Source organism: Lithobates pipiens, unplaced genomic scaffold (genome assembly GCF_037356315.1).
Source record: "Lithobates pipiens isolate NorthernLeopardFrog02 unplaced genomic scaffold, aLitPip1_a1.2 Scaffold_3, whole genome shotgun sequence".
NCBI lineage: Eukaryota > Metazoa > Chordata > Amphibia > Anura > Ranidae > Lithobates > Lithobates pipiens.
This window is the reverse complement of record NW_027507790.1, coordinates 118476944-118502197: the sequence shown is the minus strand read 5'-3', so window position 1 is coordinate 118502197 and position 25254 is coordinate 118476944. Positions and strand designations below refer to the sequence as shown.

Below are 25254 nucleotides of genomic sequence, written 5' to 3'. Positions count from 1 at the left end.
AGATTTTACTGCATTTTTCTCAATAAATTAAAGCCATTCTTTGATTGCACTGGTGACGATCATGATATCACCGCCCAGCCTATCCACCCCATGCAATCAGAGAAAGCCTTGTGTTCATTGAGACAAATGCAAGATGTTCTGTGAAGTGTCTGTGCCAAACAGGCAACCCACTGTGGTTACTATGCAGCAGGTCCGCTGCGCAGCACTAGACCCAGTAGATGGCAGCATATCACTGTAGAAACCGAGATTACTAGAGCATTTCTTTGCTTTCACAGTGGTCCCTCAGGTACGACATGTGCATACTTACATTGGTCCAAGCTGGACCAATGTAACTGTGCAATAAAACTCCTGTTGGGTTTTTCTTTGCCAACACTTCCTATCCCATAGCCAAAACAGAAAGTGAGAGGGAAATCCCTTGTAGTCACCAGAACTAGTGTCCCCATTGGTTGATTCCTGTTCTGCTGACCAACTTGTACTTTTTGTGATAATGGTCACCAGGACAAATAGAGGGCAAATCTCCTTAACAGCGACACAGACAGCCATAACACCCTGACGGGTGTTTTGAATCCCCTCTCCATTCTCTTTTTATATTTAAAAAGGAAGCTTTGCTTGTAGTTATTTTACAGTAAGTTAAATGTAGCTTCATGAAAAGTGCTCAGAAGATTATTTTTTTTATTTATTTCATTTTATAGCTGTAATCGTGTTTTTTGTGTTTTTATTTCTTTGTTTTGTTTATATTAGTTGGATTCATTTTTTTTTCCCTCTATTTCCCTTTTTAGACATTCCTCTTCTCCCATCTATTTCATCAATGAGCCTCAGTGAGACTGAAGAAAAAAGTGGACCATTCGTAGTGCATTGGCTGAATAACAAAGAGTTACATTTTTCTCTGTCTATGGAGGTCTTCCTTCAGCAGCTCAGGAAGAGCTTGGAACAGCAGTCTTCAGAGGCTTGTATAGATGAAGCAAACCAGGACGAAGGGAACTCAGAAGAAGGTGTGTATCCTTATCCCATAAAACACTTTGCATAAATATGATAAGCATATTTACTTGACATAGTCAAGTTAATTCATTATATGGTTTGATTCAGGTTGCATAAACAGATAATACATGTTTCTTCTTTGTCTCCTTAGAAAGAGAAATGTCTTATTGAAACTACGTTTTCTGAATTAAACTGACAATGTACAGGCTAGGTTTGCACTGATACTAGTATCGGTGCCGTTACCGTGCATTTGCGCAAGTACTTGTGCAAATGTTCCGAAGCTTGACCCAGTATCTGGGCATTCGGGGATAATCGGTGCGGTGGTGGGGGGAGTCGCAAGCACCTTTCTCACCTGTATAGATTTCAATAAAGCTGCTGACAGCTGCTTCTCCTCCTCTCTCACCTCCCCCCGTGGCTTTCAGCTGTTTTATTGAAATCTATACAGGGAGATCGGTGTTTGTAACTCGCCGCACCGATCATCCCTAACTGCCCCCTGTGTCCTCCTCTGGTCCCCCCTTTCCCAGATCTGTCAGGATGGAGTCAGTGATCTCTGACTGTCCATTTATAACTGAGCATTGTAAACTGTGTTTACGCCTCAGTTTACAAATGCGCAAGAGCCTCTGTCTCCTGTCCATTTATCTTCAGTGCAGCTGAGGCTACAGAAAAGAACTGGGGAATGTGCGTCCTCAGTCACTTTCTCTGTCTCAAAAGGGAGATGTCGGGTCTGTTAAAACCACTGATTTCTCACCAAACTCCCACTGCCCCAACAAGGCTAACAAAGCGATATCAAAACGTCACTTCCGCCCATACCTCTTTTTTCAAATGACTTTATTTTTATTTTTTTTATTTATTGCATTTAAGTCCAAATATGAGATCTGAGGACTTTTTGACCCCAGATCTCTCATATTTAAGAGGACCTGTCATGCTTTTTTCTATTACAAGGGACGTTTACATTCCTTGTAATAGGAATAAAAGTGAACCTTTTTTTTTGTAAAAAGAAATAAAATCAAGTAAAATAAATAAGAAAAATTAATTTTTAATCCTCCCGTCCCGACGAGCTCGCGCACAGAAGCGAATGCATACGAGAGTAGCGCCCCCATATGAAAACGGCGGTCAAACCACACATGTGAGGTATCGCCGCGATCCACGAGCGGGCGCAATTTTGAAGCATGACATGTTGGGTATCAATTTACTTGGTGTAACATTATCTTTCACAATATAAAAAAAAATTGGGCAAATTTTACCGTTATCTTATTTTTTATTTTTTTTTATTCAAAAAAGTTAATTTTTTCCAAAGAAAAAATGCGCTTGTAAGACCGCTGCGCAAATACGGTATGAAAAAAAAGTATTGCAGTAACCGCCATTTTATTCTCTAGGGAGTTAGAAAAAAATATATATATAATGTTTGGGGGTTCTAAGTAATTTTCTAGCAAAAAAAACTGTTTTAAACATGTAAACGCCAAATCTAAAAGAGAGGCTTGGTCCTTAAGGGGTTAAGTTACCCACTTGGCAACCGGCCCATAGCCGAATGACGGCTACAGGGCGGTTGCTTAATACTGGGAGGGGGTATTATGACGTCCTCCCAGAATTCTGCTTTTGTGCGCCCCTTGGGGTGCGCACCCGAGAACATCCATGACCGCCGGGTCCTCTGGATGACGGAGCATTTCACGCGTAAACAAACCTCTCCTCTGTACCGATCGGTATAGTATGAGAGGAGAGGGGGAGAGAGCGGAGAGCAGCAGCACTGTGGGCTGGCTCTGTAGTGCCCCCAGCGCTGCTCTGTGACAATTGCAGTCACATCCAGCCATCCCCTCTATCCATGCTCAGCCATACTCTGCAATACCCTGCCATACTCTACCGTGTTCTGCAATACCCAGCCGTACTCAGGAGTAGGAGAATCTATTTTGGGGTGTCATTTTTGGTATGTACATGCTATGTGTTAGAAATATTGTATAAATGGACAACTTTGTGTTAAAAACTATAAAAATAAAATATGCAGTTTAACCACTTCCCGCCAGCCCGGCTGTCATATGACGTCATTGAATTTGTGTGGGGATATCTGAATGATGCATGCAGCTACAGGCATCATGCAGATATCAGCTTTTTCAGCGAGCGATTCCCTACACCATAAGAACGATCATAACAGCTGTTCTGCTGCTTGATTGTTTTTTATGGGAGGCGAGAGGAGACGTCCCCCTGCCACCCTCCGGTTCTTCTACTGACTCACCGCTGCGATCAAAGCCAGGATCGTTTTTTTCTATTTTTATTTTTTTTATGATTTCAGGCTTTCCAGCCTAGAGGCGAGATGTGGGGTCTTTTATTTATATATATATATATATATATATATATATATATATATATATATATATATATATATATATATATATATATATATATATATATATATATATATAATGTATGTGTGTGTTTTGAGGTTCTATGTAATTTTGTAGCAAATAAATGATGTTTTTTTACATGTAGGAGAGAAATGTCAGAGTTGGCCTGGGTGCTCCAGAACGGCTGAAGGTGCTCCCTGCATGTTGGGCCTCTGTATGTGGCCACGCTGTGTAAAAGTCTCACATGTGGTATTGCCATACTCTGAGTAATAGCAGAATGTGTTTTGGGGTGTATTTTGTGGTATGCATATGCTGTGTGAGAAATAACCTTGTAATATGACAATTTTGTGAAAAAAAAAAATGTGATTTTGCAAAGAATTGTGGGAAAAAATGACAACTTGAAAAAACCTCACCATGCCCTTTCTAAATATCTTGGAATGTCGTATTTCCAAAAGGGGTCATTTGGTTTTTTTTTTTGTACTTTCCTGGCATGTTAGGGTCTCAAGAAATGAGATAGGCCGTCAATACTTCAAGTGATCAATTTTCAGATATTGGCACCATAGCTTGTAGACTAACTTTCAAAAAGACCAAATAATATACACTAATTTGTACTTCTTTTTACCAACGATATGTAGCAGTATAAATATTGGCCAAAATTTATCAAGAAAGTACTAATTTGCAAAATTTTATAACAAACTAAGAAAATTTTATTTTTTTACAGAATTTTCAGTTTTTTTTTTTTTTTTTTTTCCGCTATAAAAGAAAAAAAAACAGTGATTAAATACCACCAAAAGAAAGCTTTATTTGTGTGAAAAAAGGACACAAATTTCATATGGGCACAGTGTTATATGACTGAGTAATTGACATTTGAAATGTGAGAGCACTGAAAGCTGAAAATTGGTGTGGTTATTAAGTGCCCAGTGGTCAGTTGGTTAAGTTTGTTTGTAAGTCGCAACAGGTTAAAAAAGTATCTGTAGCTCCAGCCCAAAAAATATATATATATATATATATATATATATATATATATATATATATATATATATATATATATTTTTTTTTTTTTGGATAGTATAGGGAAGAATTAACATCCCTGTAACATTTGTTTTGCTGTCTGTGCCCCTGTTCAGAAGATTTCACCTCCTTTTTCTGTCCCTTTGACAATTGGATTTTTAAAATTTTAGGTTGTGGAAAGGATTGGTGATAAAGCTTCAGTGGAAACACCTTTTTCCCAAGATAACTCTTACAGGAGTGAATCTCCCCTCCTGGGGTAGATTTCCTCCTACTTCCAGTTGTCTCCCTCCAGTTTATAAGGAGTCATTTGTAAGTCGGATGTTTGTAACCCATGGCCCACCTGTAGTTACAAAAAGTATCGGTACCTGGTTTTGAAAAAGTGGTATCAGTGTAACCCTAGTATAGACCCATTTAACTTATTATTATTATACATGATTATTAGTGCAGTTTGCACAACACTTCAAAATTAATGGAGACAGTGCAGTTCGAATACAATTCAATACAGCCAAATGCCATATTATGAGGGAGAAATGTGATTGTACAATCACAATGCACATACGAATACAGCCACTGTATGATCAAATGTTCCATTCTTTCTTTTCAGTATTTAAACAGATATTTAAACTGTGTCTGTGGATTGAGCCCCCTATTAAAACACTTCGCTCCTATAACCTATAGTGCATACAATATAGTTGTAACTCAAAGGGTTATTAAACTGATATTTTACCATTCAATCCAGTGCCTCACAAACTAGTTTTATATGTGTGTGTGATCCTACAGACCAAGGACTACTCCAAGTGCCCAGCAGAACACCAAACCCAGCAAATAAAAAATAAAATAAATAAAAAATAAGTAAAATGAAAAATGTGTAGAAAATCTATAAACACTTATGCCACAATAGTCCCTAAATGCAATGGTCCTTATTATTTATATACCAGGATCCCCCACTGTTGTACATGTGGGTACAGTCCTATCTTCAAGTTGTTATCAAGTTAAAACAAAAGTCCTTCAATGTTCATGTGCCTTATTTTCCATCGGACAAAGCTATTCGTGCCACCACCACCTTATAAAATGGCCACTCACCAGACTTTACATCACAGTGCGCCTTCGGTTCATTCAATGGATAACCACTTCTTAGCTCACTTTCCCATCAGCAGCTCCTTGATTATTGTATGTTAATAAAAAAAATATGTGGAACCTACATGGTGTAAGAAAAACTTTAATAACAAAATCTAAAAAAGAATTGCACTTTTGGACAAACCAATGATGTTCAACAGGTGGTTTTCCTCTCCCTTTCCTAAGCCAACCTGTCTCCGGCACCTCTATCGCACCTCAAATCGTTCCCACAGCCTCTACGCGTTTCGCAGCACCCTCTGTGTCGTCAGCACCCTCTGCGTCGTCTGCCACTGTAATAATGACTGTGGCTGGGAATGTGTTAAACATCTAGGGTGATCAAAGGGTCAATTGTGTGCCTACCTAGTGTTTGTGTTTTCTATGTGTGCTTTTACTAGGGGAAAAGATGTTTTTTTTTCCCGGCTTTGCAGGAACACGAAATCCACCCCCCCCCCCCCCCCCGCCCACAAGGGAACTTTGCCTTGTTTACATAGGCAAATTCCCATTCTCTGTGTTATACTGGTGATCGCTGGGTGCTGGTGAACATCAAGTGCACCTGCAGATCAGCTTCTGCTGTAAATAAGGACAGCAGAAGCTGGCCGGCCCGCTTACAGGCAAACATGCAGGATCACATATATAAAACGTGATCCGGCACAGAGCTGCCACCCTGTAGCAGTAAAACTACTACAGGACGGCCAGCAAGAGGTTAAATAGACTTTACCTTGAAAATATGTACTGCCATTGTTTCAAGAACAGTTGCACATCCAAACCAGCATGTATAAATGCTAATAGTTGATTAATTTTTATTTTTGTTTTCTTTCCTAAACTTTTTAGATGATGATAATGAAGTAGCCAATTCAAAATTGCCAAATGAGAAAAGGGAAGTGAATGGGGAAAAAACTGTTCTAAATTCTTCCAGTGTGTCCTTCCCATCTTCTGTGATTGATCATGAAATTGAAATCCTGCTTTCTGAATGGAACAAGAATCCAGACATGCTTTTTAGTATCCATCCTGTGGATGGCTCTTTGCTTGTATGGCATGTTGACTGGTTGGATGAGTATCAGCCTGGCATGTTTCGCCAAGTGCAGGTAATTATTGCCAGGCAAATCCAGAAGCTAAGTTTTGGAGCCCAAGTTATTGTGTTTTTATTGTTAATTAAAAATATTCATAAAGCATATTTAGTGGTTCATTAGCATTACTTTTATTTTTCAGGTATCCTTTTCTTGTAGAATTCCTGTTGCATTTCCTACTGGAGACGCAAACTCCCTCTGTCGAAGTATAGTGATGTACGCAAGCACTAAAAATGTAGACTTAGCCATTCAGCAGGGCAAACAAAAGCCTGCATCTATGGCACGATCCACCTCTATGCTCATTTCTGCTGGGCAAAGTAAATCGAGCAGCGTAAAGCTGAGCATCTTTACTCCCAATGTGTTAATGATATCCAAGCATGCAGATGGTTCCCTGAATCAGTGGCAGGTGAGCTTTGCTGAAGAATCTGCCTTTTCCACTGTGCTCAGCATTTCCCACAAGTCTCGATACTGTGGCCATCGTTTTCATCTGAATGACCTTGCCTGCCATTCTGTTCTACCACTACTGCTGACTACTTCTCATCACAATGCACTGCACTTGACAAAGGTAAATGGTGATACTGGGACACCTAACTCTTTACAAGATGAAGATGGTTCTATGAACGACAATGGAGAGGAAGCATCAGAAAGTTACCAGGATCCTAATGCAGTGTACAGTGAACTAATCCTTTGGCGAGTTGATCCAGTTGGACCGCTTTCTTTTTCTGGTGGAGTTTCTGAGCTGGCTCGTATCAATTCCCTTCACGGCTCTGCCTTCTCCAATGTAGCTTGGTTACCCACACTTATACCAAGTTATTGTTTAGGTAAGTCTGTGTCTAGGCGTGTCTTTTATTTCTTTTATATCCATGTGTAACTGTGGTCCACAACCAGTAGATCATAAAACTTATGTAACTCGCTTCTTTTTTATGATGCTCAGGGCAGGCTCTAAGCATGTTCTGAGCTCCTTTCTTTATTGTATTATATTCTATAATATTGAAGTTCAGTAGTATTATCCAATTTATATTTATATCCTTTATTAACCATTTTTAATATCCAGTTTGAAATTGGTTGAAGATAACTGGCAATAGTAAATGTGGCTGAGAAAGCTTGGCGTCTCTACTGATCATTTTTAAAATGTGTCTTTTCTTTTTTTTTCCTCTAACATTCCACAATTGATGGCTGTCATGAGCATTTTAAAGGGGATTGAGGAATTTCTTAACATGGGCACTACATTAAACTAGAACTAAAAGCAAAAAAAAATGTTTTCTTAGTTTTGTAAAGAGTGGTGATGGATTAGAACACCTTTCATTTGATAGTAAATGAAAATCCCAAATTTTTGGTTGTCCCCAGAAAAGTAATGAAGGGGAGAAGGGGAAATCTTACAAAGGGCACACTAGTTCTGGAAATCTCCTCAATGGGACACGGATGGCAAAAAATAGGGCCTTCATCCAAAATGAGTAAAAATTTGCCTTTAGTTCTACTTTACATTTTGGGTAAAGTGGAGAGGGATTAGAACGTTTTTTTTAGATTTTATTGCCGTCTGTGCCCCCATTAGAGAGATTCATCCTCCCTTTTTTTTTTTTTTTTTTTTTCTTCTCGTTGTCCTCTTTGCTTATGCCTATATTTCTACTTTAAAGTTGCTGTTATATGCCAAAGAAAGAAATCTTACCACCTACGGTACCACCAAATTAAATTGTTATATTTTGTTATTGTGAATATTTCTGTTTGTCTTTATAGTGGTTTTTCAGGGCACTTTCCTGATATGGCCTCGGAAATTGAACTATTTGTACTTTTACAGGTACATACTGCAATTCTCCAAGTGCATGTTTTGTTGCCAGCAATGGGCAGAATTTAAGGCTGTATCAGGCTGTAATAGATGCTAAAAAGCTTTTGTGTGAGCTATCCAATCCTGATATATCAGTAAGTGTGTTTTTATTTCTACCTGTATACCCACAAAATTCATTCAAACGTGTGGTTTATATGTTGACAGGATTTTAAAATCTGCCTTTAAAAAAAAAAAATGAATGCTTTACTTCAGTAGGGCACATTTTATAATTATTTAAAGTTCAGTTGAATTTTATGTTTTATTTTTGATTAGAGTGGAGGGGATCCTGCTTTTGTTGAAAAATGTATGCAAACCACAATTCACCATAATTAAAATGTGACAGTGTCAATACCTCTTTGCACGCATGACAACATAACACGTTAACCTTTTAATAACTGTAATAATGCTATAATAATACCTCATTCTCTAGCATGTGGAAGGATACGTTATTTTCTAGCCTAATGGACTTTTTTGAAATTGGGTTTACAATGTCCGATATACATGGGGCATTATAATTATTTTTTCCATTGATAGGCAGATTTAATTGTCTGTGATATATCCTGTATGGTCATGCAAGGCTGTTTGTAATATTGCAGATCATTTAAAGTAAATTTTCATCCCAGTATATCTTTAGCCAGCATAGAAGGTTTGAAATTTGAACTGAACTCAAAAGTGAGGATTTGTTTTGGTATAGGGAACTTTTAGAAAAGTTAGGTGTGCCTTAGTACCGTAACTTGAAAATGTGCACTTTTGGTATGTTTGGTATGTTAATGTGCCTGGGCAATATTCTGACATGAGGAAGCAAAGTCCTGCCTCTGACAAGGTGTCCTCCATACTAAAACCCAGTGCACAACAAGGCATGGCAAATCAGTAGTTGGAAAGAGATCAATTGCAGAAATACCATAGGCAGTAGTGTTTATTAGCCTTTTTTCTACTGCTTGCCTTTTTTTTTTTGCATATCCTTAGCATTTAATTAAGGCACAAAAAAATCCTTGTTTTAAAGTGGTTAAGCCACTACTATAAAATCCTCCCATTCCCTCTGTAACATCACAATTTGTGCCCCTGTCTGTTATATAAAAAAGATGTCATCTGTATCAGAGCAGCTCTCGGCGCTCACGTGACTCTGCGCTCATGGCTGACAGCTCCAGTGGGCGGGGCCGAGCACTCCTGATGAAGTCGGCCAGGGAGGAGAAAGAGAGACCCAGCCAAGGAGTCAAATGTGTGCCTGGGAGCCACTCTGATATAGGTACAGAGCGGCATCTTTTTTTATATAGCGCAGGCACAAGGGCACATATTTTTATGTTACAGAGGGGATGGTAGGTTTTTATAGTAGTTATGAGAGCAGCAAGAGGGGGCTGGCACTGACACGAACAGATAGGCAGGGAGTGAGGAGAGAAGAGGTCTGCAGATGATGGAGGCACGTAAATGGACCACGTGTCGGGGCTCAGCAGCCATCATAACCCATGGTCAGTTTATAGGGGGGGGGGGATATAGCCAGGCAGGATCAGCCAGGTTTTTTAGGTGATAGAAAAGGCCAAATTATAACCCTTTGTTGATCTAAAAACAAAAACCAAAAAAAAACACTTGGATAAATTCACCTTTTGGGAGCATGTTATATCAGTGTTTCTCAAATCCAGTCCTCAAGGTGCCCCCACCAGGTCATGTTTTCAGCCCCTCCATTATTTTGCACAGTTGATTTGATTAGTTTCACTGCCTTAGGCCCCTTTCACTTGTATGACTTGCCCTACGATTTGGGGCTAAATTCCAATGACTACCAAATAGTCGCGGCACTATCGAATATCACTGAAATTGGATCAAAGTCGGATTGCCGTATTAACGGATCCGACTTTGGCATGCGACTAATGCTCTGATGATCTTTAAGGGAACTCCACGCCAAAAAAAAAAAAAAAAAAAAAAAAGCATGCATTCTCCCCTCCAAGAGCATACCAGGTGTTTTTTTTTTTTTCAACTCAGCAGGCTGAACGAAAAGATCTGAGAGATCTCCATGCTAACGCAAGCAATGTTAATGCGCCAATCTCCTCCACTGTGCCTTTGTGTTCTGACAGGGGGACAGTCCCCCCGCCAGAACGCACTGTTCTGCGGTGCATACTAGCTCATTATAGCTTTGCCTTATAGGGTCCCCCCCCACGTGCGGGTATATAACCGCTTTAAAGAGCCCCTCAAAGCCATCAATACAGTAAGCTGCACACAGATAATTTTGCATATGAAAGATGTAAACTGCCAAGAGCAGTAAAATGTTAGCAGTATGACATGTTTGACAGTCCTGGGAATTTGAAACTTATTTTAATTATACAACTAACAGTGATTTGGAGAATCACTGGCATCACAGTCCATGTGGTTGTTATGGAGCTTTGAACTAAGAAGGAGCCTGATGCAATCAATGAGAGCATGGACATGTGTCTGTCTGAACTTAGTGTAGACCTAAAGTGGGTATACCTCTTTTTCTATGTCAGCAGCATCTCGGTATATGCAAAGCTTTCCCACTGTTGCTTGACCAGACTCACAGAAATTTGTCTTCTATACACTAGTTATCAGTATAGGTTAATTTTACTACACTGGGCCGCACAGTGGTTTAGTGGTTATCACTTTCGCCTAGCAGTAAACTGGTTGCTGGTTTGAATCCCAACCATGACACTACCTGCCTGGAGTCTACATGTTCTCTCTGTCCCTGCATGGGTTTCCTCCGGGTACTCCAGTTTCCTCCTTCACTCCAAGGACATGCTGGTAGGTTAATTGGATCCTGTCTAAATTGGTCCTAGTATGTGTATGTATGAATGTGAGTTAAGAACCTTAGATTGTAAGCGCTTTGAGGGTAGGCACTGGTGTGAATGTACAATGTATACGTAAAGCTTTGCGTGAATTGACAGTGCTATATAAGAGCCTGAAATAAATAAAAATAAATACTGCATTAACAAGAACTGGCATGTGGCTCTGTCATTAAAAGTAATGTTTGCGTTCATTTACAGACATACGTTGGGGAAGTTTTTAACATTATTAGTCAGCAGTCCACTGCTAGACCAGGATGTATTATAGAACTGGATGCCATTACTAACCTGGTAAGTATCAGTGTTGTCTTCAGATGTGTTTCTGTACTTCTTTGTACTAATCACATTGTCTTGTTTTCAGGATGGCAGAAAAACACAACTGTTGCATGTCTTTCAAGAAGACTTTATAATGGCAAACCAGGAGACTGAAACAACAGGAACCAGTGGCATTTCGTCTGATTCTGGTAAGGCTTTATTTACTTTAATTTTGAGTTCCCATTTGATCAGTTTTTTTCAGGCATTCCCTTACTTAAACTTAAAACGTCTTATGATTTCAGTTATAACATTTCAAGGTCTTGCGAGTATAGTAACTTTTTGGAACATTTTGCCCTTTAATCACATGCAGGTTACACACAAATTCAGGGTGTCTAACGCTTTTTTTAAATGTGATTGTGTGTCTTTGGGTCCTCCAAGTTGTTGTCAGCTGACCACTGTCAGTAGGTACAATTGACTAGCCGACAAGTTAGAAATTTGCCAAGTCATTTTTTCCTCTGCTTGCACTGCTCAGATCCTCTCCCCTCCCCTCTTTACGCAGATGAGCTTGCTAGATTCACAGCACTGACCTTTGTGGAATGCTCCGTTACCTGCTCTGCGCAGTTGCGTTGTACAGAGCGGCCCCTTACCACCTCTTCTGGAGTCAACTGACAACCTCCGCTCCTCCTCTTCGGCATGTGCTCGCAAGCTGGGCTCTGTATGTCCATAGACACACACAGCATGGCTCAGTCTGCCCTCCATTTTTTCCTTCACAGGATTTGAATGACAGCAGAAGTATAAATGTATTAAGTCGGCGCTAAAACAATAGTAATGAGTAGAAGACTGCTAGCCTTCCAAATTCTAACAGTACTAAAGGGTACAGCACCCTAATATAGCAGCAATAATAAAACATCCACAATAAATCATGTGTGTAAAAACTTGAAAATCACAGACAAAATAAATGCATAAATAAAGTCTTTAACTCCCAACTTATTACTTCCACCATCCAAATCTCTCTGTGGTGGGCTGCTACTACAGTCAGAGGACCTCAGGAGGATGGATGGAGCTGCATGTCCATAGAGTGGAAGCTGAGATTAATTTCCAATGCCTGACTGAACTATTGAGTGCGGCATCCCCTTTTTGGATGGTGGAATCAATACAGGCATTTCTGGAGTTAAATTACTTTTTTGTGTGTAGTTTTCACTTTCTCGTTTCTTTACACATGATTTTTACTGGATGTTTTATTTGCTGCTATATTAAGGCGCTGCACCTTTTATTACTGGTGGCAGCTAAAGCCAATGACTTTCAATACTATCAGTGAAGCCTGTGAGAAGAGGGGAGAGTGAGATCTGCAAATAGGCACAGCGCTGGATTGAGGAAAGACTCGGGTACGTTTTTGGCCGAGGGGGGTTGGGTGGGGGAAGCTAGTGGAAGGTTTTTTTTTTTTACCTTAATGCTTAGAATGCGTTACGGTAAAAAAGAACCTTTAACTTTAAAGCCTCTGAGTATATAGAAATTAAATTAAACTGTAGATTATCATTTCACTGGTTTGAATAGAAACCACAGGAAAGTGAAAATACCAGAACTGAAAACTGTGTAAATTGTCTGGGTGGGTGACAGAACAATGAAAAACTACTGTCTGAACTTTGAAATTCTGAAGTAGTATAGAGGTCTGTGTTAGCAAACCACAGCAATGGTTTAATCTATAAAACAGTGTGTGAAAACCATTAGATAAGCAGGGCATGTGACACACTTATAAGGAAAAAAATGAACATGTGATAAACACTTGAAAGACAGTTATTTTAGAGATTTTATTTCGGGGACTGATTTTGGGCTTCGGGGAAGACTTTTAAAGTTGAACTCCATGGAAAACATTTTCTCAGTGCCTCCCCCACTTTTACTTCACTACATTGCAAGGGTTTAATGATTGTGGAAAAGAACACAAGAACTATGGATAGCCGCACTCTGGATCAGATAAAGTGAATTGTGCCTTTATTGTTTCCACTAAAAAATCTTCACATCATACAAATCACAACAGCAAAAAAGAATGTAGGACCAAAATCTGACGCGTTTCACGCTAAAATTAGCGCTTACTCATAGCTAATAGTTTAATGATTGTGCACCAGTAAAAGGAATTTTTTTTTTTTTTAAGTAATCCTATTGCTTATTTGGCAGGTGATGCTCAACATTTTCCCTCTACTCTGGGTTCTGGATGGTCCCTCAGCATCCTCGCATACAGTGTATAACCCTCAAAGTGCTAGGGGAACCCCACTGCAAGGACTTTTTTTTTTTTTCACCTGGAGTTCAGCTTTAAAGTGGTATTAAACCCAACACAAAAAAAGAAATGTATTGCGGCTTACCAGCCATTACATGTGGTGGCTACATTAGTTAGTAGTTTTTTTTTTTGTCATTTTTCCCTTTGTTTTCATCTGGTAAACTGGCCAGTAACACACCTCCTGTATTAGAGTGTTGTCAGTCTGGGGTGAGGGGTGTTCTAGATGTACTAGCAGATTCAGATACTCTAACAAATTAAAGCCAAACTTTAGCTCACACTGCAGTTGCACAATCAATTACAACAACAGTTTGCTTTTGTTTGTTTTTTCTTTAGGGTTAATGTTTTTGGAAATTAAAGTTAATCATTGTTAGCACCCTGTCAGTGGTAATTTGTTTGTCTCAACACTCGAACAGATACATTTGCAGGAGAGCTTGTTCTATTGGAAAAAACAAACTTAGGCAAGCCATAGATTATGCAATTTAAATTGCTAGAATCTGTCCCGGAGCACTATTGTGTTCTGCCAACCTGGGAGCCTTTACTGCCAGTAGAACACAATGATTAGTGTTGCCATCTATAGCCGATGGTACTAATCGTTCGAGAAAAACCTCAAGCTTTTTGTACACAAGTCAATCAATAGATTGACTTGTGTACAACCAGGGAGCCCATACATAAATCGAAATTCAGCCTGTGCTTGCTGGACCAGCTAAATTTTCGGCTGTGCAGTCGTCACATCTAAAAATTGGTAACCTGCAATATGTCTGCTTTTGGGTTTAATACTACTTTGAAGCCCCTTACACACAGGCTGAATGTCGTGCGCCATTGGCCAGTTTAATAAACAACTGTCCCACATTTGGGCCGTGTTCTTTTGGAGAAGTATGCTGGAAAACCAGCAGCCAGCTCCCAATCAGAGTGCTAACTAGAGTGTGGAGGGTCCCCCGCATCCCCGTGGGCGTCCCCCTGTCAGAACACAACAGCTCAGAGGGGGAGAGCATTGTGCTAACGTCAGATTGTTAGTACAGCAGCTCCAATTGTAGCTGACAGTTTATTTCTTTTTTTTGTTTGTTTTTTTGTTTTGTTTTTTCGTTCAACAGGAAAAGAAAACTCCGGTGTGTACTAGGCTTACATCTGCCTTTTTTCCTACTTTGAATACTAAAATTAGATATTCACTATTTGATAAGACTGGTGCAGATGTGGAACTGCTGCCCAGCAAAAAAAATTAAAAATGAACCTTTCACAATAAAACTTTAAAGGAATTAAACAGGTTATGATTAAGTAGCAACTTTTGTTTTGCTCAGTATTCTTTGTTCAAGATTTCATGTATTTGCCTTTAGAGAGAAATTGGTGGCAGGAGACTAACAACTTTTGACTTTATTTCCCAATAGACCGCTCCCACAATGATTTTTCTGAAAACTTTTTCCTGGTGGCAATTGAATGTACCAAAGAAAATCGTTCAGTATTACATATGTGGAAATTACATCTAAAGTCTGTTCCTGTCTCCGTGGGTATGGTTTTATATCTTACTATGCATGGGCATCATTTCTTGTGAATCATTTCTTGTGAATCCTTTCTTAGGCTTTTTTTTTATTACATTGTCATCAGCTGGCACAGTGTGAGGTATACTATTGTAGTACAAAGTTCTTTCAGAGTTCATTGCTTCCCAATTAATCAGAATAAGTTCTTGTATGTCATATAAAACTGAGTAAGGGTGAGTTCATACTGATGTGGCTACGGGTCTCAGCGGGGAGTCTATGCACCCTGTTCACTGATTCGGGTGCGAATCGGGTCCAGATTTTTGCCTGAAACAGAGCGAAAGACGCACAGGACCCTTTTTTTTTAGTGTGGACGGTGCTTCCCACCCCCCCCCCGCCCGGAGCTGTGTGAACCGGCTCCATTGAGAGCCTGTCAGTCTCCCGTAATGTGAATTGCATGCGGTGAAATCGGCATCCAATTTGCATAAGTGTGAACCCAGCCTAAAAGTTTGCTGTTTTTGGATTTGTTATTTAAAAATTTTGCATAAATGCATTTTGGCAGTATTGGTCATGTATCCATTAAGAGTACCTGTGTTTCTGTGGCTTTTGCACCTGTGCTTGTGCAAATTCAGTATAATGACACGACTGAGAAAAACATACATCTGTACTTAAACAATAAATGTACTTTTGGTCAATAATGAGAATGCCCCCTCCTGCCTGCATGACAAATATAAAGGTTCTTTGTGGGATGTTGAAGTGGTTTCCTTTAACTGCTATAAAGCTGTAATAAACCTATTGATTTAACTCTTAACCAATCCCGGACATTCAGGGCATGTCATGTCTGATAACTGGCATGGTTGCTTGTGCTCTCAACAGAACTGTCAAGCTATCAAATGGCTGGTGTCATAACTTATTACATGTGCAGCACCATGCAATTGCAGATCAAAGTCTAAGATTGGAGCTTCCTTGTCTATAAAGGATATGAAGGTTTACTTGTTCTTTTAAATGTCAATTGTAACGATTTGTTGTAGACTTTATAATTTACTGAAACGTCATCCTTTCTTATTACAGAGGATAGGTCTAACGCCAACACATCTGAGAATGTTCCTCCCAAAGAAGACTCCTTTAGTTCTGCTTCAGGAGAGAAGGTGCAGTCACCTCTTACACAAAGATATCAAACATGTAAAGCAAATCTTCAGAGTACCAGCAAGATGACCCTTTCATCAGAGCTTGTATACAGCCAAGAGTTGAATTTGCCGGATGCTGTTGAAGTCATTAGTGTTAAACCATCTGCAGGTAACAGTAGTTTTTTGTTTGCAAAGAATCATCTAATGGTGTTCACACTGATGCAGCCCCGAAGCGGACCCCTGGCTTAGACATGGATAGAACGTTTCTTCTGCAAGGGTAGTAGTGGTGATTTTGTAGACTAGTTATTAAACTAAAGTAATGGTTGAATTTATGTGAGAATTAGAACCTTTAGCCTTAAACATTTATACATCTTTACTAGGAAACGTATAGAATTATATTCACCTCCTTGTTTAGCTTTACTTATTTTCTATTATGATGACTCGAAGGCCAGCCATAGATTATGCAATTGAAGAAAATTGCATCATTCCTCCTTCAACACAGTCAATGTTGATAGGGGGGGGGGGGGCCTTCCATGGAGCCATTTTGTTCCACGATTAGCGGGGGCATGGGGAGCTGTCCCTGCTGGGAAAACACAATGATTATTGCAAGTGGCTATAGCCGCTGGTAATGGCATGCTAAAAATGCAACATGCTGGTTGTACCCAAGTTGACTTGGGTACAATCAGCCTGCTCATAGATTAAATCTCAGCTGGTCCTTGTTGAACTGGCTGATATTCGATCATCTATGGCAGGCTTAAGATCCAAAGGTATGAGGTTCTCTGTGCATCTGCTCCCCACCCATCTCCCTATATTCATGCTGATAAAGGCTTTTGTACACCAATTTGTCCTAATTTTTGTAATCCAAGGAATTTTAATACTTTTTTTTTTTTTTTTTTTTTGCATTGCATTCAAATTTTAACACAAAGCAAGATGCATTTTTGCTGCTTTTTTCCTCTGTGCCAGTCCTGTCCCCTCCTGCACTGGTCAAGCCCCTCACCCTTAGCTCAGTTTTTTGTGTCCTCCAGGAGATATACTTCTTCTCTGGCTTCTCTGGTGACTGATCTGCCTGGTGAGTAGTGTGTCCTGCACTGAGCCAGGCTTTGCTTCCCCCCCCCCATCTCAGCTGCTGCAGGACTTCTTGGAGGATGAGGGCAGGTCTGCTGGGTGTTGTAGTGCAGTGATTAGAGAAGCTGTAGGGTTCCCAAATACTGAATTTCCCCTCCCCCTCCTTTCCCGCATATACAAACAATAACCCTTCCCGCCCCCGGCCAAAAATAAAATTAAAGGTACAGTGTTTAAAAAAAAACGCCAATTGGTATCGGCGAGTATTTGAGGAAAAGTATCGGTACTTGTACTCTGTCTTAAACTGGTATCGGTGCAATCCTTATGTAAAACTTTTGTCCCAAAAGAAATAAAACGGTTTGCTGTAAAAGGCTTATAAATTGTTAGCTAGGGTTTGACTTCAATTTGTTAGTGTGTCTAAATCTGCTAGTACATCAAACACTAACCTCCCCTTAGACTGCCACTGCTGATGTGCAAAGGTGTCTTTGTGCTCCTTCATCCAAAGTGGAGGCACTCTAATATAAGAGGTATGTTGTTACCGTGAAGTTTGACAAATTTGCTTTGAATCTAGGAGCCAGCTCGAAAAGTTAGAAGGTGGCTTTTTTTTTTTCCAAAGCTTTATTTTCAAATAAAAAAACACTTCTCTTATGTAGCCTTTATGTATGCCTTTTAACACAACACAGGGTTACACACAGTTATGCCTCTCAGCCTCTAGTGTGCATGTACTTGAATTTGCCACCTGTCCTGCATACCTTAACATACAGACAGAAAGCGTGTGTGTATGTGCGTGTCTGTGTGTGCGCATCAGGGGGTGTAGTATGAACTGGGCTGATGGGGCAGGCACAGCAGAGATTGAATAGATCATAGGAAGATGGGGCTACATCATTGACCTGTTCAACAACCTGCGCTGTTCACATCGATCAGACGTGTAGTTAAATGAACACATAAAATGTAGTCCGCAGGATGGACAATAAAATCCAGACTGATCTATTATCAGAAACTACACTTTTTCTTCATATGTCAGAAGGCGGCATTAGCCATACAGTCCCAGGTAGCTATGAAAGGTTAATCACATATACAAGCAGATGAAATGTGTTAAATGCTGTTAATACCAGAAGCAACAGCCTGCAGATGTTAAGCTGTGGAGTTAACCATTTAGGTAAGCACCCCTAAATGAAGCACAGTAGAGGAGCACAGTCCGCCCCCCCCCCCCCTCCCCTAGCATCCAAGGACACTGAGACTTTATTGCAGGGATTCCTTATTGCAGATAACAATCGGAAAGCTGTAGCACAGAAGTAGCATAAGGTTTGCAAGGAGAGATTGTGAGAATCCCCCCAGGATATATGTAGATAGGTCGTCTATGCTCTCTGCTGAAGCCACAATCCAGCCGGCCCTGATGGGGCCCCATGTGCACCTGGGGTCACAACAAAGGAGTAGAGGGTGGGAGGAGGAGAAGCTGACCAGCTCTTTCTCCCTCCTCTCCCGTCTGTGTGGAGGGGAGGAGGGACTGTCAGCCCAGGCTCTGGTCTGCATGAGAGAGACGCTCTTGGAGCGCTGCGGCCAGCAACCCCGGCAGTAAATGGGCTGACAAGCCCAGGCACCAGGACGCAATTTATAGGCGACCTGGCACCTGGAGTTTTCGAGCCCTGTATTAGGCTTGATTCACACCTATGCATTTTTTGTGCATTTTGCAGATTTGCACTACAGAACGTGTTCCATAGGAAACCATGTTAAATGGGCTGTAGTGCAAATCTGCTAAATGCAAAAAGCACTAAAATTGTATAGGTGTGAATTCAGCCATACTGGCCAGATCACCAGGGGAAAACAGCCTGTAAAATAAAGAAAATTATAGTTACAGCCAAAAAAAATATTTCTGGCCATGATTGGTAAGCTGCAATATATATTATTCAGAATTTTAATACATCTTAAATAAAAAAATGCATGTTCTAAGCATAGTAATGAATGTGACAAGACTACTGCAGAATGGCTTTTTCTGTCAATGCTGTTGCAGAGACTAGTCCATCAGGTAAGTTGCCTTTTGCAAAGTCTTCTTCAAATGAGTGTCTGAAAACCGATCTCTGAGACTGGTCAGTCAGTTTAAAAAAAATGTGGTTGGCTGCTGGTGAAAGATAATGGAATTATGCGTTCAGTGTGCAAGATATACTTAAAGACACTAACCACAGTAATTTGTTTTTTCTTAATTGGTCTTTTTTTCTTTCTTAGGTCACCTGAGTAGTTCTTCCCTTTACCCAGTGAGTAATGCACCCTATCTACTAGCAACTTCTTGCTCTGATGGCAAAGTCAGGTTTTGGAGGTGCCGAGTGGAATCGGAGCTATTGCTTTCTCCCACTGACATAGAGAATTGCGTATCATATATTTGGGAGGAATGGCCTTTATTGATTGAGGATGGTCTGCAAAATGGAGCTGTGAGTGTTCCAGGTAGGCCCATAGAAGTCAGCTGTGCCCATACGAACTGTCTGGCTGTAGCATTCAAACAAGCACCAAGTAAACATAGTAACACTTCTCAAGAATTTTTGATGCATGTTAGCATCTTTGAATGCGAATCTACTGGTGGCTCCTGTTGGATTCTGGAACAAACCATTCACTTAGATGAACTAAGCACAATGTTGGAGCCTGGCATTAGTGTTGACCATAATCTTGTAGCTTACAATAAACAGGATTTGTTCTTATCTTCCAACAAACAACTCCAACCTAGTACAAAACATTTGGTCCATTTGGACTGGATGTCCAGGGAGGATGGCTCTCATATGCTGACAATAGGGATTGGTACAAAGCTTCTCATGTATGGGCAGGTTGCTAGAAAAGCCCAAGAATCCTCATGCAAAGAGAGTTTTGCCTTGCAGCTCTGGGATACTGCTAAAACCACAGCTCAGCCAAGGTTTGTATTGCTTCGATGTGTGGATCTTGTGTCTTCTGTGGAAGGTTCTCTTCCTTTACCAGTGTCTTTGTCTTGGGTTCGCGATGGGATTCTCGTTGTTGGAATGGACTGTGAAATGCATGTCTACTCCCAATGGCAGCCTTTTTCTAAACACGACTCTGCAAGCACAGAGTCCTACAATGGAAGCACTCCATCCATCACAAACTTGGTTAAGCAAAGCCATTCAGTTCCATCTGGTCTGAATCCACCAAAGAAAACTATGACAAGGTCAATGACTAGCTTAGCTCAAAAGCTTATGGGGAAGAAAACGGCATTTGATCTTCCTGTGGAGATGGAGGACTGTGGACTTTTTGAAGCTGCTCATGCTTTATTTCCAACTTTGCCGCAGTATCATCCATTGCAACTGCTGGAATTGATGGATCTTGGAAAAGTACGCAGAACAAAGGCTATATTATCTCATCTTGTAAAATGTATTGCAGGAGAGGTCGTTGCAATTAATGATAATGAACCCAACCATGAACGCAGGCTCCGTTCACTTTCAATCAGTGCCAGTGGAAGTACTTCTCGAGACCCCAAAACTTTCAGAAAACCAGAAAGCGCTGACTACACAGAAATTGATTCTGTGCCTCCTCTCCCATTATATGCACTTCTTGCTGCAGATGAGGATACCTCTTTCATTTCCACAGTGGAAAAATCCAGCAATCAAAATAATTCCAACAAACAAGGGGACAACAGTAAAAATGACGAAAACTATGATGAGCTTTTCCAAGTTCCAACAATTGGCTCCGAAGAGCTAACAACCTTAGAGTCTGAAGAAGAAAACACAAAACCACAAATTATAGACTTGTCACAGTACAGCCCCACTTATTTTGGTCCTGAACATTCAAAAGTGCTATCTAAGCATTTACTTCATTCTAGCTTACCTGGCATGACCCGCATAGAACAGATGTCTTTGATGGCTTTGGCAGATACAATCGCCACAACTAGTACAGATATTGGCGAAAGCAGAGATCGCAGCCAAGGTAAATGATCTTTTTTTTTTATTTTTTTATTATTTATATTTAGCTTTGCTTATCTTTTCTAAAACCACGTATATGTTAGTATTCTAGTGAAAACGTATTCCGTCTAATAACTACATTTGAAATTCATATGTTCTGTGTCTTTCTTGTCGTGAAATATTTAATTCTCTTTAACAAGCCTTGTAACAACCCTTTCTCTTGGTTTAAAGTGGTTGTAAACCCTCCCCCACAACTTTGTCCCATGTAAATCAGCATAAAAAAACCCTAATGAACACTGCTTGTAGATATCTCCTTACTTGCTTAGTATTGTTATCCTTGTTGTTCTATAGAATGAAGTCACTGAGCATGCCCAGATCTCCCCTGATTTACGGCACACTATGTATGTCTTGTATATCTGTTATCAGGACTTCCTATGGCACAGCACTGAACTCTGCTAATCACTCAGAGCTTCCTCCTACACACCATGTGACCTCACATAGTCTAATTATTGGCCATTACTGCAGTCTTATCAGTTGAAGCTGATAAGTCTGACAAAGGGAAACATTAGACATCGACACAAGTAAATACTATGAAATAAACAAGTAAGCTATGAGCAGGGAAGCAGGGTTACCATAGAAACTTTGGCTTGAGAAGGAGGCTTGGTTAACCGTACAGGAAGTACTCAATGCAAGGCCAGAAATGCACTCCACTGTGGACTCAGAAAACAATACTTAAAGAGGAAGTAAAGGGAAAAAAAAAACACACCCTGCAAGGCAAAGGCATAATGAGCTAGTATGTATAGCATGGCAGCTCATTATGAATAACTTACCTGAGAACGAAGCCCCCGAAGCGGTCCTCCATCTTCCTCTTCGCCGCTGCCGTGGATCCCGGAGCGACTACGGGTTACGTCACTCCTGCGAATGCGCACAGGAGCCGACAGTCGCGGCATATCGCCGCGATCTGCGGCCTGCGCGCTGCTGTCTTCGGGTAAATATCTCCTAAACCGTATAGGTTTAGGAGATATTTCTTGGACCTACAGGTAAGCCTTAATCTAGGATTACCTGTAGGTCAAAGTGATTTGTAAAGGTTTACAACCACTTTAAGATGGTGCTGCTTAACCCCTGGAAACAAGTTTTTTAAAGTTTCTTTAAACAGTAAGTAATATGTGATTTGGGCTGGATTACAGTGGCTATAGTCTGATAATGACTTATTATAATGGACTAAATGAAAAGAAGCATCAGAGTGGGAGAGTTTACTTCCTCTTTAAATTCTTAGCCAATATTATAGCCATTTAATCTTTAATCTACTGATTGGACAGCATCACTTTTTTCTGGTGTAAGCAGAGGTGTTCCAGGAAGCTATAACGCAGAGACAGTAAATAGTTAAGTGTTGGCTGTGCTGTGTTGGATGTGGCAGAGGTGTGTAATTTAGAAGGTAAAATGGTTAAAGGATAAGTTCACCTTGGAGTTCGTCACATGTTTCACCCGTTGTTAGGGTGGAACATGTAACATATTCTTGCTCCTGCAGCCACTCAGGAATACACTGCCTCTGTATGACAACAGTACGGAGAGAAGTTCCGGATGTGGATCTGTTTGCGTCCAGATTCAACAACAAGATTGACAACTTTGTGTCAAAGACAAGGGATCTGCTGGCATGCCGAACAGACGCCTTGGTTTTTCCATGGGATCAGTTTTCACTGTTCTATGCATTCCCTCCTGTTCTGCTTCCGTGCCTTCTTCGCAGGATCAAGCAGGAAGGGAAGGAGGTGATTCTTGTGGCCCAGGACATCTTGGTTTGCTGAGATCATAAAGATGGTGGTAGGGGACCCTTGGACCCTACCACTATGGGCAGACCTTCTCTTGCAAGGTCCGGTATTCCATTCTACCTTACAAATGCTAAATTTTAACGTTTTGGCTATTGAGACCCGCATTCTGAAATACCGTGGGCTGTCAATTTCAGTAGTTTCTGCCTTGGTTAATGCTAGGAAACCAGCCTCCATGGTCATATACTCTAGAGTCTGGAAGGCATATGTCTCCTGGTGTGAATTCAGGGGTTGGCACCCCGGGAAATATGTCATAGGTAGGATCCTTGAGTTCCTACAGATGGGATTAGAAATTAAGCTGGCCCTGAGTACTATCAAAGGCCAGGTATCGGCATAATCAGTATTTTTTCAACGACCACTTGCTTCTCATTCTCTGGTTCGTAACTTATTCGTATTCAGGGGGTAACACAGATTAATCTTCCAGTTAGGACACCCCTGAACCCTTGGGACTTGAACTTAGTCCTGTCGGCATTATAGAAAGCCGTTCGAGCTTATACGGGATATTCCCTTAGTCCTCCTTTTTTTATTCTTTATTTTTCCTTTTTTTTTTTTATCATTACAAAAAAGGAAAGGGTTCTGACGATATATCATTGATCTTGACTCGAGCTGACGGTTTGGAATAGATATTTAATATCCAACTCTGCATTCCTTCCCCCAGTCCAATATGTTGTATCATAGCTTTTAAGAAACTCCAATCAACGCTATCAAAAACTTTCTCTGCATCAGTGGAGATCAGCACTAGGGGGATATGCTGGGTCTAAGAAAGATGTATAGCACTCATCACCCTCTGGGTGTAATCTCTACCCTCCCTGTCTGGAGTAAAACCCACCTGATCCGGGTCTATCAGACTAGGAGTATGGCTTAGTAATCTAGTAGCTATAATCTTTGTAACGATCTTTAAGTCCACATTAAGCAGAGGTATTGGACGGTAGCTGGAGCATACATATCCTTCGTTTCCTTGGAAATAACTGCTATATGGGCCAGTAGTGTTTCAGCTAGTATCCTTTGCCCTTCTCGTAGGGAGTGGAAGCCAACCACAAATCTCTGTGCTAATTTCTCTGTAAATACCCTATAATACGATAAGGTGTAGCCATCTGGTCCAAGAGCCTTACCTGATTTCAGAGATTTGAGAACATCCTGAAACTCCTCCCCCATTAAAGGTGCATCCAAAGCTCCAATTGTCTCTTCTGGGAGCTTCGGCATCCCTGATGCTTCAAAATATCTCTTTTGCCTTCGTCCTCTTGACAAGGAAAATCATTTTTTTGGTTGCCATATCCTCTGCTAGAAGAGTATTGGAGTTGGCAGCTCTTTCTTGTAAAGAGACATATTTTATTCATAAGGATAAGGTGGTTTTACGGCCTCATCCTAAATTCCTACCGAAGGTAGTGACAAGTTTTCATTTAAACCAGCATATTGTTCTGCCTTCTTTTTTTCCATAACCTCGATCTGTGGAAGAGGTCACTACATTCTGTTGATGTAGTGAGAGCGGTCAAGGTCTATTTAAAGACAACCGCTCACATTCAAAAAACGGATGTTTTATTTGTATTGCCAGACAGTCCTAAAAGAGGGCAGGCAGCATCTAAATCTACTATTTCCAAATTGATTTGTCAAGTGATTGTTCAGCCTTATGGTTTAAAGAGGAAAATTCCTTCTTTTCATGTTAAAGCGCACTCCACCAGGGCTGTTGGTGCTTCTTGGGCAGTGCATCACCAGGCCTCCTTGGCTCAGATCTGCAAGGCCGCAACTTGGTCTTCAGTCCATACATTTACCAAATTCTACCAAATTGTGTTCAGTGATGTACAATAAGAAAACAGGATTTTTATAACGGCTTACCTGTAAAATCCTTTTCTTTGAAGTACATCACGGGATACAGAGGTCCTGCCCTTCTTTGGTATACACATGTATTGCTTTGCTACAAAACTGAGGTACTCCCAGTAGTGGGAGGAGTTATATAGGGAGTGCACTTTTTGTCTCAGGGCATGCCAGTGTCATCACCTGAAGGTGGCCTATAACCCACATAGTAACTACTATGGCTCTGTGTCCCGTGATGTACTTCAAAGAAAAGGATTTTACAGGTAAGCTGTTATAAAAATCCTGTTTCTTCTAATTTTAATGAGTGGCCACGTATCTTATTAAACTCCCTTCCGCAAAAGTTTTATCCCTATTGTGGGGTCACTAGTATGGTATTTGTAAATTTAAATTGTATCCCCTTTCAAGTGTCTCTTCTCCAGAGA

The 25254-nt window shown here is 40.5% G+C and overlaps 1 protein-coding gene across 2 annotated transcripts in view; it reads left to right on the top strand.

The window, feature by feature from the left end:
- The window catches only part of DMXL1 (Dmx like 1), a 217247-nt gene that overhangs the window by 68102 nt on the left and 123891 nt on the right, over positions 1-25254 (top strand). For both annotated transcript variants that reach the window (XM_077462223.1, XM_077462224.1), the window contains exons 10-18: positions 780-992; positions 6273-6526; positions 6651-7329; positions 8304-8425; positions 11318-11407; positions 11478-11580; positions 15026-15145; positions 16184-16408; positions 19525-21222. In XM_077462223.1, the coding sequence (XP_077318349.1) occupies positions 780-992; positions 6273-6526; positions 6651-7329; positions 8304-8425; positions 11318-11407; positions 11478-11580; positions 15026-15145; positions 16184-16408; positions 19525-21222 (3504 nt within the window). The remainder of the gene's footprint in view (positions 1-779; positions 993-6272; positions 6527-6650; positions 7330-8303; positions 8426-11317; positions 11408-11477; positions 11581-15025; positions 15146-16183; positions 16409-19524; positions 21223-25254) is intronic.